Below are 15,300 nucleotides of genomic sequence, written 5' to 3'. Positions count from 1 at the left end.
CTACTAAGACTAATGAATATTTCTATTCTCTCTGTAGAAAATGACCTTGCCTCATGCTTGAACATCAGGAATTGTTACAGGGCCCACATCTTCCTGCCACTGAATCTCTAAACCTCCCAGTATCTGCATTCATCCTTGTTTCCTTGCTTCCGGTTACAGTGAGGGGCCTGAGGACCTCTCCTCTCTCAGGCCTTGTGCTCCAAAGCTCTCCTGTCCCTTGCATTTACTCTGTTTCTCTTCTGTATTGTCATCCTCTCCCTCTCTCTCTGGATCATTCCCAGCAGCAAACAAGCATAGGCTAGAATCTCCCAGCAGCAAACAAGCATAGGCTAGAATCTCCCATCTTTAAAGAATTCATTCTTTGACACTCCTCCTACCATCACCTTATCTCTCTGGGTTCTGTTCCCATTCACAGCCAAGTTTCTCAAGGGAATTTCCTACACCTAGCTCTATCTCAGAAGGGTGGGGAGGGGGGGTGTTCTGTTCCCTCTGACTTCAGGGAAGTCATAATCTACACTGTAACAATTTACAGTTTGCACTCACACTAGTACTCTCTCCAACTATTCCTGGTTTCTAAGTTAATATTTTTTTGTTTTTCATAATATATATTATAAATTTTAGAATATACATAATCTGTACAGTTTGAATAAATAAAACAATGCCGGTGCACCTGTCACCCAGCTTCAAAACCAGATAGTTTCTGAATGATGAAAACCCCTATGTAGCTTTTCCTAGTCACATCTCCTTGCCATTCCTGAGGTAAACACTGTCCTGAATTTTTCATTTTCATTCTTTGCTTTTCTATATGGTTTTACAACATATGACTGTATCCATATATTGGGTAATTTTGCATGTTTTTCAACTTTTATAAACATATTCTTTCATGACTTTTTTGAACCAGCGTTAGGTTTCCTGAGTTTCATTCATGCTGATGTAGCTAGAGTTCATTCAGTTTTTGTTTCGTTATAGTATTCCATCATATAAATATGTCTCAGTTTATTCATGCCATGCTCTTGTTTCAGTTTCTTGCTGTTTACAAACAGGCTTTGGTGCGCATTCTTGTAGTGTCTCCCCTTATACATGTGCAAGGATTTCTCTAGGGGAACATTTCTCAAACTTTTGGTACAGGACTTCCTTTACATTCTTAAAAATCACTGCAGACCCCAAAGAGCTTTGGTGTTTGTGGGTTTATATCAAGTTATACTGAATGCATTAGAAATTAAAAGTGAGAAAACTTAGATATACTAATTTTAAAATAAAAATGATAAACTAATTATATGTAACAACACATTTTTATGAAAAATAACTATTTTCCAAAACAAGAAGAATTTAGGGAGAAGAGTGACATTATTTTACATTTTTGCAAATCTCTTTACAGTATGGCTTAATAGAAGACAGCTGGATCCGCATATCTGCTTCTGCATTCAATCTGTTGTGCTGTTACACGTCATGTAGCCTCTGGAAAGCTCCACTCCACATTCTTGAGAGAATGAGAGTAAAAGTAGCAAATAACACCTTATGAGTCTTATGGTGTGGGCTCTCTCCCAACCCCTGTCCCCAGCATCCCCAGACCATACTGAGAACCACTGCTCTGGGATATATATCTAAAATTGCTGGGTCATAGAATATGTGCATCATTCAGCTTTACTAGAAAATGTCCAACTTTTTCTAGAGTTGATTGTACCACTTTATCCCCACACACACACTTTCCATCCATCCTTGTATTTACCCGCACCACCCCTCCAAATCTAGTTCTATCCAGATCACTACGACAATCCATTGTTGCCATATCCAACTGACCCTTCCAAACCATCATCTTAGTTGACTTCTCAGCACTCTTGAAACACATCCCCAACACACCCCTGATTATGTCCCTATTTCTTCACCACTTTTCTTAGTCTCTTTACCAGCCTCTGAAGTTGGAGTTCCTTGGAGCTCAGTCAGGGGTCCTCTTCCTTTCTCTCTGCTCTGTTTCCAATTACCTGCTTGACTTCTCCACTTGGCTATTTCAAGGGCATGGAGAACTGAACTCTTGATCTTCCTCTGAAAAGCTATTCCTCTTTTGTCTTCCTCATTTCAGTGAATGGCCTGGGCCCAATATCAGACCCCTTGCCTCTCCTTTCCACCCCACACCACCACACCAAGCCCTTTCAATTCTAAATATCTCTCAAATCTGTGTGCCTTTCTTCATCTCCACCACTACCATCTTAGTCCACTCACCATTATCTCTGACTGCCCTAGGCTCCTAATCTTGCCAATTTTCAATCCAATCCACAGCAGGCAAAGTAATCCTTTTTAAACATTAACTATGCCATGTCAATCCCAAATTTAAAACCTTTCAATGTAGTGTATTTCAGTATTTGGGCCATGTGAAGTATCTACAAAAAGGGACACTATTTCATCTTGATGCAGTACATATGTGATAAAACTGAAACAAAAGTTTCATGGAACATACCCTTCTTTCAGGATCCTATGATACATTCTGATACTTTCTGTTCTTTTCTCAAATTGATTTCAGTACCTTCTGTAGTTCGACCCACATTTAAAAGCACTGTTTGAACACCTTTCCATTGCTCATAGACTAAGAGCGATTCTTACCATGGCCTGTAAAGCTCTACATAAAGGCCTCTAAAGCTCCAGCCTACTTCTTCAACCTCATTTCCCTCCCATCTTGCCTTCAGCTCCCTATGTTCTAGCCACACTGGCCTTCCTGCAGTTCTTAAATACTCCATTTCTCTTTCTTCTCAGACCCTTCCCACTTTCTGTGCCATCTTCCTGGAATACTTTTGCCTTCACTCATCTGCCAACTTCCACTCCTTAGCATCTCAACTTAAATATCAGGCCTTGTCTGACCCCCTCAGGCTAAATTTCCCCTACTCATTATTCTCCTTCCTGTCACCCTCATCTGTCTCTTTGTAGCCTTATCAAATTTGTAATCTTGTGTGTCAATGTGTTGTAATTATGTTTGTTTACATCACATCCTCTCCAGCACCAGACCTTCATGGTCTTATTCGTGTCTGTCTGCTTCACTACTGCATGACTGGTGCCTCACATGGTACCTGGGCCGTTAGTGTGTACTCAAAAGACATTCATCAAATGAGCAAAGATCTGAAGAACAAATGAAGCAGAATTGGGAAATGAGAGTTTCACACAGAGGCAGCAGCATATGCAAATACTCAGAAGCCAGAGAGGCTAAGGAAGGGTCTAAGAATTTCAGCTTTAACTCAAACATGGGGTCCAGAAAGGCTGGCAGGGGCCAAATCATGAAGGGCCTAGCTTAACCTTCCCTGTTGAAGAAGGCACGTTTCCTTCTGAGCCAGTAGGGACTCACTGAAGGGTTCCAGACATGAGAGTGATAAGAGATTTGATTTACCTTTTCAAGAAATCACACTTCTCACAGCATAAACAATAGATTCCAGGGAGCAAGACTGAAACAGAGAGGCTGTGACAGTATTACAGGTTAGAAATGGTGCTGGTCTAGACTAGGGTAGTGGCAGCAGAAATGAAGAGAGAACAAATAAATTGGGGAGGTAAAAATGACAGGACTTGGTGATGGCATGGGGTTGGAGTCAGGGGTAGCTCAGATTTTTGCTTTGGGGTCATTCACGAAGGTAAGGTGCAAAGAAGAACAAATAGGCTGAAAGGAGGATGCCTTGAGGTAGGGAGAAGCTGAGATTTTAGGTGGTCTAAAGTATTCAGGTAGAGCTGTTTTAGTAGCTAGTTGGATGCAGGGGTCAAGAGAAATGTTTGGATGTGAAGTATCAATTTGGTAGTTGTCAGCAAAGAGATGATAATTGAAGCCATGGGAGAGAAGATGAGAGCACAGGCCAAAGCCCTAAAAGAGCACCAACATTTAAGTGTTGGGCAAAGAGAAGCCTGAAAAGTAAAGATGAGTGACCAAGACACTAGGGGAAAAATGAGAATGTGGTGTCCTGGAAGTAGTTTCAGAAGGAGGGTGTGGTCACCAATGCCAAATGCTACGACAGAGTCAAGTAGGAAAACTTTTTAAAAGATTCTATTGGATTTTGTCACACAGTCCATGGCAGACCTTGATAAGAGAGCAGTATCAGACAAGTAGTGGAGGCAGACTGGAGTGGGTTGAAAGATATGTGGGAAGTGGGAGAATTAAGACAGTTCCACGTAGGTGACTCTTTTGAGCAGTTCATAGAGAAGAGGAGAGAGGGAGACTTCTTGGTAATTGTTTTTAGATGGAAGAGACCAGAATATGTTTAGATGCTAAAGGGAAGGAACAAGGAACCAACTCAGGGTTAGTGGCAAGAAATCAAGATCTTCGTTTTTGGTGACTTCTTTGACTCTGTGAAGTTGGAGTAGGGTCATCCGCTGAAGGTGAGGGGTCAGATGGAGAAGTTGGGAGTTGGAAGAGAAGGGAGGTTTGGTATGGCTGCTGTGGAGCATGGGAGAGAGCTGCCCAGGGACAGAGTTGTGGGTCAGCAGTGAGGGCTTGGTAGAAGCTGGGGACCTTGAGTTTATAGTTACACAAATACTATAAATAGGGTTGAATAGTTTTCTCCAGCAGCGTTTAGCAACCTGGTCACAGGTATGGAAAAGGCAAACAGGTGGACTGATCCAAGGTTGGAATGTCAGGCAGATCTAACAGTCGTGGGAACTGAAGTTATTGGCAAGAGAGTGATGAAGTGAAGGACCATAAGGTCTGGTCTGAACAGAGTCAAGAAGATCAAAGATAAATCCTCTATGAGCCAAGCCCTTAGGGAAACTCTGGAACAAGTGGAAAGGCTTCTGTAAAAAAGAAAGATTGAAGAACAAGAAAAAGAAGATCTTGGACGTGACAGAAAGGCAGATTTGGGAGGATGAGTCCAGAGACTTGCCTGTGTGGAACCATGGAATGAAGGGGAAGGCAGGATGAGGGTGAAATTTTAAGGGGAAGAAGTAGGGCCTTTAGGGCGGTCTCAGGGAGAAGTGAGGAGGGCCCGGGTGAGGGGGCGTGGCCAAGCGCAAATCCCGGGCAAGGGGGCGGGGCCCGGGCAACTGGGTCCCAACGCCGCCGCCGGTTCTGAGACTGCCTCAGCTACGGCTCCCGCCTCTCCAACCCCCTCCCCGGGCTCCTTCCCCCACGCCGCTGCGGTGACCCAGGCCAAGGCTGGGGAGGCCGGTGGAGCAGGGTCCAGGCTGTTCTTCTGCCCCTGCAGCTGAAGCTTCGCCCTGAGGGATTGACCGAGGGCGAGCCCCGCAACCTCAGCGCGCCGCGCACTCGCGCGCCGTCCGCCACCACCGTCCTTCTCCTTCTCCCTCCCCTCCCCTCCCCTATCCTCTCCTCCTCTCCTCCCCTCCTCTCCCCTCCGCCCCACAGCCTCCGCTGCGGCGGGAGGAAGAACCCTTTTCGACCAGCCCGGAGAGCACAGACCGATTCCCATTAGGGGAGAAAGAGACCCCACGCTTCAAACATACCGACCTCTCGCCCCGGATCCACGGGAAGTAGCTTGCTGCTTACTGGAGAACCCACGCCCAGCGCAGCCCTCCGACCTTCACCCAGCGGCTGCCGCATAGACAGCGCTCCCCAGCGGGCCTCCGGCCTTGCCGTGCCCACTCCCCGCGCGGGGCCGGGCCGGCGATGCCTGGCACAGCAGAGGCGGTGGCCGCGGCTGCTGCTGGTACTGCCACTGCTGGCACGGCTGCTGGCCCGGGCCGGGGGCTCGAGTCTCCGCAGTGGCGCTGAGCCCGCAGCCCCGCCCCCCGAGCCTGAGGCCGCTGCTCCGCCGGGCGCCGGCCTCCTCCGCCCGCGCCTCCGCCCCAGGAGCTGGAGCCAAGCGGGGAGCCCGGGCCCCGCGCCCAGGCCGGGACCATGCATGGCCACCGAGCCCCGGGGGGCGCCGGGTCTTCCGAGCCCGAACTCCCGACTGAGAGCCCCCCTGGCGCCGCTCCACCGGCCTGTGCAGACTGGGACCCTGGAGCCTCGGAGCTCGGACTGCCAGTCCCCAGGGGTTCAGGCTCAGCTCTCGGCGGCCCCCTGGATCCCCATTTTGCCGGACCCTCGGACGCCAGCCTGAGCGCTGCTCCTGGCTCCCGGTTCTTGCCTTGTGGCCCCAGTCCACAGCACCACCGGGCCCTGCGCTTCTCCTACCACCTGGATGGCTCGCAGCCCCGGCCTGGTGAGTGATCGAGAGGGCTTGGGAGCTCGGGCCTCGGGGCCTGGTCCTGCGAGTGGGTTCTTGTTCTCGGGCCCTGTAAGCCCCACCTCGGGACTGGCCTGCTCACCCTGGCCCTTTGAGTTTTTTCAACCCCCAACCCCTTCCCTCGCGCCTCCACCATCCATCTAGTCATTTCAACTTCTGTCTCCCCCTCCTCTCTCTGTCCCCTCTGCCCCCTCAACTCCGCAAACCTCCTTCTCTGAGGCTAATGGGAGAGGGAGCACTCCACAAAAAAGAAGCACAATTGCAAAGCAGTAGGGGAATTTGGTTGGGGGAATGGGGTTTATCTGGGGAATAGGAGAGAAGAAGGTGTCTCTCCTTTGCCAGGTGCCTACATTGTGCCAGGCACTGGACTGTATGCTTTACATGAGTTCTCATTTCATATTCAAGAACCTCCTGTGAAGTAGCATCATTAGCCCCATTTTGTAGGGGAGGAAATTGAGGCTCAGAGAAGTTAAGTAATTTGCCCCAGGTCACACAGCTAGTATGGAGCCAAACCAGATCTATTTGAGTCCAAAATCTGTGGTCATTCTGCTTCCGCAAACAGAGGTTGGAGACCATGAAATGCCAAGCCTTCTGCTTATGTGATTTTCTTGTGTACTGTTCAGCAGCTCTAGAGTATGAATGGGGGTGGGGGGTAGAGGGATGGTGGATTGATACAAGGTTGGGGTTTTGCCAGGTGTGTGTGGCAGGAGGACAAGGGAAGGAGGAGAAGTAGAAGATGCTGATGAGAAAGAGGTGGAAGAGGTGGGCCTTGAAGAGGTCAAGCTGGAGGGAAGGGCTGGAGGGGCTGGTAGGTTGGGAAACAGCAGAAAGGTGGGGTGTGTGGGGCAGAAGCCAGTTGTAGTAGAGCTGGAGAGGTGAAGGGCTACAAGGTGTTTATGAAGAGAAATCAGGATGCTTGAACTTGGATTTGCAGAGGGGGAGCAGCTCCAGGTCAGGCTGGGACCACAGACCACTGCCTGGAGAGGCTTTTACACTGCACAGACCTTAGTGTCTGGGAAATCCAGGAGGGCCTCCCCCATCTGGGGACATCCCCATATGGACCTGAGCCCAGGAGCCACCGAAGAAGAGCAGTGTATGTCTGCTCTGCCTTCCAGTGGACAACACTGATGGAGCTGTTGAGCCTCTGGGGCCCCTCAAGGCTCACATCCTAGGTTCCACAGGTCTTTGAGACCATGGCTCAGCACCAGGTAGCAGTAGTGAAGCATAAAGGGCAGGCAAGGTGTGTCTCTTGCTGCTGTTGTGACCTTGGGCTAATCATGGAACTTCTGGGAGTTTTTAGGGCTCCCTCAGCGTAGGCTCAAGATATCCATCCGACAACAAGCCTTTAGTGCCCAGCCCTGCATATTGCTCCTACTGGCTTGTCAAACTCCCCTTGACAGACACTGTGGAACAGGCTACTCACACACTTTACTACAACACCTTCCTTCAGATCCCAAAACATGCCATATATAGTACTTCCACCTCAGGACCTTTGTATCTGCTCTCCCTCTGCCTGGCAGCTCTTCCCTGTGCTCTCCACCTGGCTTGTTCCTCATCTTTCAGGTCTTAGTTCAGATGTCATTTCCTCCAGGAGACCTTCCCTCACCACATTAGGTAGGGCCACTTAGTCTCCATCACAGTTGCCTGTGCTTTTCCATCCTTGGACTTGGTATAGTCTGAAATTATCTTACTGTATGTGTTTATTTCTTTATTGCCCTTCATCCTTCACTAGAATGTGAGCTCTATGAGGGCAAGGAGATTGTATCTGTTTTGTTCACTTTTGTATCCCTAGCAACTAGCACAGTGCCTAGCATATACAAGGTGCTCAAGAAATCCTTGTTGAACAAATACCTGAACAGATATGAAGGGAACACATAGTAGGCCCTCGGGAATATTGTATGAGAGAAGGACAACAGAATTCCTGCCCTCCAGTTACTCTTGGTCTGGGAGTCAGTAACTGGAAGCCGCTAGACCCCTGGTTTCTGGCCTCTGATCAATACCAATGCCAGAGTCAGAGTTGCCCTCCCACTCCACTAGTCCTTCCAAATTACTGATTACAGTAATCAGTACTCATCGTGAACCTCTCCCCTCCTCCCCCCAAAAAGCAACAAAGTTCCCAGGACCCCTTTTTCCCAATGAAGCCATGCCTCTGTAATTGGTGGGTGTCTTTTTTTTTTTTTTAGCTCCAAGATGAGGATTGAGAATAAGGAGGGTGTCCGGGAAGACCTGGCCTTCCTTCCAACCATTCCTTTCTGTCTTACTGGGTGACCCCGACTGACTACCCTTTTCTGAGTCTCAGTTTCCTCATCTAGAGAATGCCATGAAGAGTGTATGAGATACTGATTGCAAAGCCTGCAGAATGAAATGAAATTAAAAAATAAAATAAAAAGAGAAAAACCTTCTGAAGAAGAGATGGAGGAATTACTTAGGTCCTGGCAAGGTGGGCACTGGGCCATATGATTCACAGCAGCATGGGGTATGAGAGGCCCGCCTCCCCCACTGCCCAGCCAGCCCAGGGGAAGGCACAAGTAACTTGTTTCTCTCTCCACAGGACTTGTCTATAATTGGCCCAAAGAGGGCCAGGTTGGTGGTTGTAGGGTTGTGTGTGTGTGCAGAGGTGCTGAGGGAGAGAAGAATCCTTAGCTTCAGTTAAAGGGTTGAAATGTTTTAGTCCACATGTTCAGATTTCTGTATGCCAGGCATACTTCCTCCCTCAGACTGCTTAGGCCGTTACTGAATGACCATCATTTGGGGCCAGTGGTCCATTCTGGGAGAGGAGAAGGGCAGGGGAGTGGGAACCTTTTTAAAATAATAGTTTCCTATGAAAATTGAATTGCTTCAAAGTGCTTTCTCTTTTACTCTAATTCTTGGTAGGGGGAGGGGCAATTGTTTTTTGTGCCCATTTCCCAGGCTGATAAAACCTAAGGCCTCATTGGGTTACTGACGTAACCCAGTAGGATGCCAAAGAGGGCTTTGAGAGAGTGGTAAAGGATTCCCAGGTGTAAGTTTGCTCATAAAGATTTGGGGGAACCTTTCCCTATTCCTCAGAGTTGAGGCCTAGAATATCCTTCTACATGATGGGTAGGGAATAGCTTGGGTCTTGACACCTATCTCAGTTGAAAGAGTTGCACCTGATGTTAAAGCCTTTTCAGGGGTAGTGGAAGGACTGAGCCAATGAGGTGGGCAACAGGGTGGGCTGCCTTTTTCTGATTTCGAGCCTGGGACATCATTAGAGACTTCAAGAGTTAGAATTGGAGCTGGCAAGGTCCCTGGACACTGTCAGTTCTGGATTTCCCAAACTGGGTGAACATCAGAATCCCTTGTTGACTTTGAAAAAAAAAAGTATGATTCCCAAACTCTACCTCAGAGTTCCAGAATCTTGGGGTTGCAACCCAGGAATCAACTTTCAGACTTTCCCAGGTGATTCTGATGCATAGCCTAGAGTGGGAACCACGTTTTACTTGGGCAGTAAAAGCTCAGAGAGGCAGTTTAGCAGTGTCCCAACAGTGAGTTAGCATCACTAGAGCCAGAAGAAAGCATCAGCCTCCCTCTGAGGCCTTCTGAAGGGTCCTGTGTGGGCCTCCCTCACTCCCAACCCAAAAGGGAGGCATGAGATCTAAGCTAAAGGGAATGAGTCAACTCCTCACCTGCATACACACAAACACTGGCTGCCTCAATTTGCTTTCTATGCCCACCTCTCGTGAACTACTGCCATTTGGCAATTTAAGCTAGAAGGCAGTTGCAGTTGTGAGACTAGGCAGAGGAAACCGTGGTCTCAGGAGCACCCAGCACAGGGCCTGGTCTAAAGAAAGGGCTGTAGCAGGGTGACAGTAAGGTATGTAGAGCTAGGAGGAACATGGAGGGCAGTTCATGTAGAAAGTTCTATGGGAGCAAAGGCACTGAGACATGGGGCATCCCGGGGATTGGAGCAGACACTGGTAGGAGTGGAGAGGTAAGGCTCGCAAAGGGTCTTTATCTGGGTGGCAGAGTGGCACCATTGAAGGTTTTATTGGAATGATGTGCTAGATGTGGGTGTTTGAGAGATCCCCATAGGTACATGTGGAGAGCAGCCGGTAGATTTCCATAGCTGCATGTGGAGAGTGGCTCAGGACTGGAAGCAGGGAGATGGCAGGAAGGGGTTGCAGTCATCCCAGTGAGAGGTAATAGTAGCTTGGGTTAAAGCAGTGGCAGGCAAAGAGGGTAAGATCCGAGATATTTAGGTGCTAACATGGACAGGCCTTGGTGGTGGCTTGGATGTAGATGCCGTGGAAGAAGGAAAAGTCCTAGATGATTCTGGGCTGTTTTCTGAAACCAACTGCAGTGACCTGGTGGATGGTGGTGGAGCAATCTACATGCAAGAGAAGGAGTAAGACTGGGGGAAGATACTGAATTGTGTTCAGGACATGTTGAGTTTGAGAGGCTGGGGGGACATCCAGGTGGAGGTAGCCAACAGGAATTTGAATGTAGGGTTGGAAAATTCAGAGAGGTCTGGGCCAGAGGTATTTGTGAATTCTCACCACTAACACATACCACAAACCACATGGCGGCTCGTGGGGAGAGTGTGCATGGTTTTAGGGGTGAGTCTCATTCTTGAAGACATAAATAGTGAGGTCAGCAGAGTCACACTCACTCGCTTAGGTGGATCATTTATTACCTGCCCAAAATGGGCCTTAGAAATGCCTCTGGGGAGGGGGTGGGGGAAGAGCAGTTTTGAAGGCATATTTGCATAAAGCTGAGACCCATTTCACATACACCCAGGGTAGTGGCTATTGTAAAGAACTGAGGGAGTATTAGTGAAAAGCAAATAAAACTGATAAAATAAATTCCTCTGGCTCCCTCCATGTTCTCCCTGTGGAGGCCAACCTAAGAGGCCATAGAGAGAGATTGCTCATAGAAAGGAGAAGAGGAGGTTCAGAGCCGGAGGGGCTAGTTGGCTCTGCTGGGGATTTTTATAGAGAGTAGCAGTTTGGTATTCCAGGGGAGTATCTAGGAAAAGGCCCAGTTTGGTTCCTAGTTAGCTGGCGCCTTCCAAACAAATACAACAATATGTGAAGACTGTGGGTAGCTGGGAAAGGGACTTCCCCAGACAGGAGTAAATAAATTAAAGATGCAGATGGTTGGCACCCCCATTCCTAGGCCCTTTCAGTTACCTCTGTCCTGAAGGAGGGCCCAACTGGGGCTACCTGCTCCCTCAAAGGTGAATGGCAGCTAATAGTGCCCCAGACAGACATCAACCATGACTTTCTGGGGGCCAGTTAGCTAAATGCCTTAGGCAGATGTAGAGCTGGCCAGACGCTGTCTGGGTGGGGCTAGGACCTGTCTGGAACGAGGGCAGGAAGTGCAGTCTGCCATTGGTCACCCCCACAGTTAACTTCCCTCATCTGGAGAAAGCAGGCATCCTTGGAGCAGTGAGTTCAGCCTCTCTGGGCTCCAATACCTAGTTCCTTGGACCTGGCAGGCATCCCACCTCCAAAGGGTGCCTCATAACACATGCAGGGCTGGAGATGAGGATACAGGGCAGTAGCCAAAGGAACCCCAGCACCCCTGGCTCTGCCATTTGTTCATTATGCCATCCTGGCTTCCCTTCTGCTCTCAGGGCCTTAGTTTCCCCATTTGTAACATGTGGACCTGGTCATTGCATTTGTCTGGAATATAATAGAGCATGAATAAATACTTGGTGAGCAGATAAGGGGGAGTGAAAGAGAAGAGAAATAAGGGTTTCTTTATTCAACAAATGTTTATTGAGGACCTGCTATGTGCTTGGCCCTGTGAGAGGTGCTTGACATACATGAAAAGATTCCAAGCACAGATTCTGCAGGAACATATGAAGAGGGGGCAGGCAGGGAAAAAAGGACACTTGAGTTGAGACCTAAAGGATAAATAGGAGTCCAGAGGTAAGGAGAAGCGGAAAAGCCTTTCAGGCCATGGGAACAACATGTGTCAAAGCCCCAGGCTGAAGAGAACACTTTCGAGGAACAGACAAGAGGCCATTGTGGCTGGAGGGTGGGGGTAGGGAAACATTTGTGAGCTGGGCCTTACTCATCCTCCTGCTCAGGAGCTCGGAGTTCACCTCGGGAGGCAAGGGGAGCCCTTCACAGGGCTGCCGGGATGGAAGGGGACTGTGTTTTCACTAGTCGTGGCTGGAAAATGCCTTATAGAGGGCCCTGAGAATAGGAGAGAAACCAGTTAGGAAGCTGGAGTGGGGAAAAAAGTGTATGGATGCTAGAGCTACTATGAAGTTGAATCTGCAGGACTTCGGGTCCAGGGGCCTGTGTGAATTGAGGGAGAGGGAGGAGTCATGGAGAAAGCTCAGCCTCTGGCTTGAGGAACTGGATGGATGGAGGTGCCATTACTGGGATGGAGAAGGCAGAAGGAGGAGCTACAAGGGTCCGAGGGAAGTGTGTGGTTTAGGATGCACCGCCTCTGAGGAGCCCAAGACAGGATATCTAGGTGGCAGTGTGCTGTAGGCATGAGTTGTGCCCATATGGGCTCCAGAGTAAAGGCAGGAAGGTGAAGGGCACAGGAGTGTGGCTGAGACCCAGAGAGGAAACAGAAGGCTCTGCCCAGTGCTGGCAGTTTTCAGCCGTCCTTGGCACTTCCCCATGGCCCATGCATGGAAAGGGTTAAGTCACAGAGGGAAGGCGCCTGTAGAAACTGGGAATGGCAGGGTTGGTCCCAAGGAACTATAGCACAGAAGCTTGCTAGGCTCTGCCCAGCTACTACCCATGCTGCTGTCTTCTGCTGCTGCCTTCACCTTCCCTGCTCCCCCTCCAGCTTCCCTGGCCCTCCTAGGCCAGGCCTCCCTGCCTAATTCATTCCAGGTGTAGACAACCCCTCCCCCACCTTGGGGCTGTGGAGAAGGGGGCAGGGAAGGTGTGGGTCTCTCTCACTGTGCATCTCTTAGGAGCTCTAGTCTGCAGGTCTCACTGACTCCTTCTGTCTCCTGAGAATTCCTTCAGGGATCTCTGGGCCCCATGTCCCTGGCAGGGTCAGGCAGTGGTGAGAGCCCACCAGACCTAGTTCTACCACTTTCTAGGTTCATGTGGCCTTGGACAAGTCACCTCATCTCTCTGAGCCTCATTTTTTCTAATCTATGAAATGCGGTTACCATCTGCATCTCCTATCGCAGTTACAAGAATTAAAGGCCACAGATAAAGCCCACAGCACTCTGCATGGCACATTGTAGCCATGTTCAACAAAGGGCCCTGGACTGACCTTTTTGTCCCTGACGCTTTGTCTCTCTGTGCCTATATCCCCCACTGTCTCTGTCTCTCTTCTGATTTGCCCCCCTTTTTCTTTCTCCCTCTCTAGCTGTCCTGTTCTCTGGGTCTCGGTACTTTTCCTGTCTTCTCCCTCCTTGTCTTTGTCCTAGTCTCTCTCTGTCTTTTTCCCTCATAATCTCTCCATGTTGCCAACTCAGTTTTACCAGGGCTCTGGCAAGGAGACAGGGGAGATGCGTGGGTGTTGTTGTCCCTGGGGTCACACACAGCAGGGTCAGAAGGGCCTTCCCTAGTGGCTTTGTCCTCACTGGGAGGGAAATCCCAGGCCAGCGTGGCAGCCCCAGCACCGGGTAATTACTGCCCCCTGTGCTCCCAGCTGCAGCTCCACTCCCTTCCCTTCCTGTCCTCTGAAATCCCTAACCACTCCCAGAGGGTGGAGCTACCACCCCCATCCTTTTCCAGCCTCAGGTCCAGAGACACAGGGCAGAGGTGGCCAGGCCCTCACAGCACTCAAGCCACTGGAAGACGGATGGGCTGCCTGTCCTCCCATGTGGCTGTGTGGTTTGTGTGTGTGTGAGCATGCATACATGTGCTCATGTGCCTGCCTGCCTGTGCTTTGTCCCCACAGGTCTGTTTTGTTTATACCTTAATGTTCTTTTTTCTGTATATCTGTGTGCATGTTTAACTATGTGTCTGTATATATCCATATATATGTGTGTGTGTTTGTGTCTGTCTCCTTGAGTCTGTATACGTAGTTGTATTCCTGTATGCCTGGTTGTGTGTCACCATGGTTCTAAGCCCCTGGGGGGTTCTAGATGTTTCTGTGGGGGGGGGGTCTCCATATGTAGATCTTGTGTGTGTGTATTTGGGTCTGTCTGTCTTTCTCCGTATACCCTCTGTGGGTCTGTATCTTGGTAGTGGTGGTTGTTGTGGGAGGGGGTTGCCTGCCTGTCTTTTGGCTCTTCTTGCCTCTTCTTCCTGCTCTGGAGCCTTCTTGCAAACCCAGGACTCTGTTCACTGTGCCCTCAAACACACTCTTCCTCTCTGCATTCCAGATACCCCAACTTTGCTCACTTTTCTTCCCTCACCTGGAGAACTCTGCCCAGTCCGTCTATACATGAAAACACACACCCCATTCTGGACATCCTAAACCACCTCCTTTAGAAAGTCTTCTCCTTTCCCCACTCCTAATGTGAATTCTTTCCCAACTCAGCAAACACTGAGGATGTGCTCTGTCACTCTCGACACAGACACACTTGGGATCTAGTCCCAGCTTAACCACTTCTAGCTGTGTATCCTCAGGCAAGTTATTTTGCTTCTCTGTGCTTCAGTTTCCTCATCTGTGAAATAGAGCTAATAGCACACAGGGTTGTTAGGAGGGTGCCATACAAGAAAGCATCAACAAAGTGCCTGGCCCAGAGTAGGTGCTCAACAAACAGTTGAATCCACATACTTTATATCCTCCACTAAAAACCTTTGAGTTCCAGAGTGTTCTGAAAGTTCTTAGAATCCCTGTCTTCTCTAGATGTCATACGCAGGACAGAATATGAACTGGACCAGACAGAACAAAAGGCAGATTCTAGTTCAGGGAACTGCTGTTAAGTATTGCCTGAGCTGGCTCCCTGGGCTTGCTCAGGCCCAAAGGAGATGGCCCCTTGCAGGGGGTGTGAAAGGGGACCTCCAAGACTGCTGCCCAAGAGCCAGAGCACACCAGATAGGCAGGAGGTAAGAGGCCAAGGTGGAAGGGGCCTTAAGGACCATCTAACTAAGGTATTGCAAAGTGATGGCCCACAAGTTGAATTTGACTCACAAGTTTTATTTGGCCTACTCACTGTTTTTAAAATTAGGAGATTTCACATAAAAGTCTGGATTTCTGATTCTCTTGAAATATTGGAAGATCAAAAATTACAGGGCCCCCTTATGCAAGG

The 15,300-nt window shown here is 49.2% G+C and overlaps 1 protein-coding gene across 1 annotated transcript in view; it reads left to right on the top strand.

The window, feature by feature from the left end:
- Positions 1-4,997: 4,997 nt before the first annotated feature.
- FGD1 (FYVE, RhoGEF and PH domain containing 1) overlaps positions 4,998-15,300 on the top strand; it is a 36,717-nt gene continuing 26,414 nt past the window's right edge. Inside the window, exon 1 of the mRNA XM_017654099.3 lies at positions 4,998-6,128. Coding sequence (XP_017509588.1) covers positions 5,822-6,128 — 307 coding nt within the window. The 5' untranslated portion in view covers positions 4,998-5,821. The remainder of the gene's footprint in view (positions 6,129-15,300) is intronic.

Source organism: Manis javanica, chromosome X (genome assembly GCF_040802235.1).
Source record: "Manis javanica isolate MJ-LG chromosome X, MJ_LKY, whole genome shotgun sequence".
NCBI lineage: Eukaryota > Metazoa > Chordata > Mammalia > Pholidota > Manidae > Manis > Manis javanica.
Note: the sequence above shows the minus strand (reverse complement) of the source record. Positions and strands in the feature narration are given on the sequence as shown.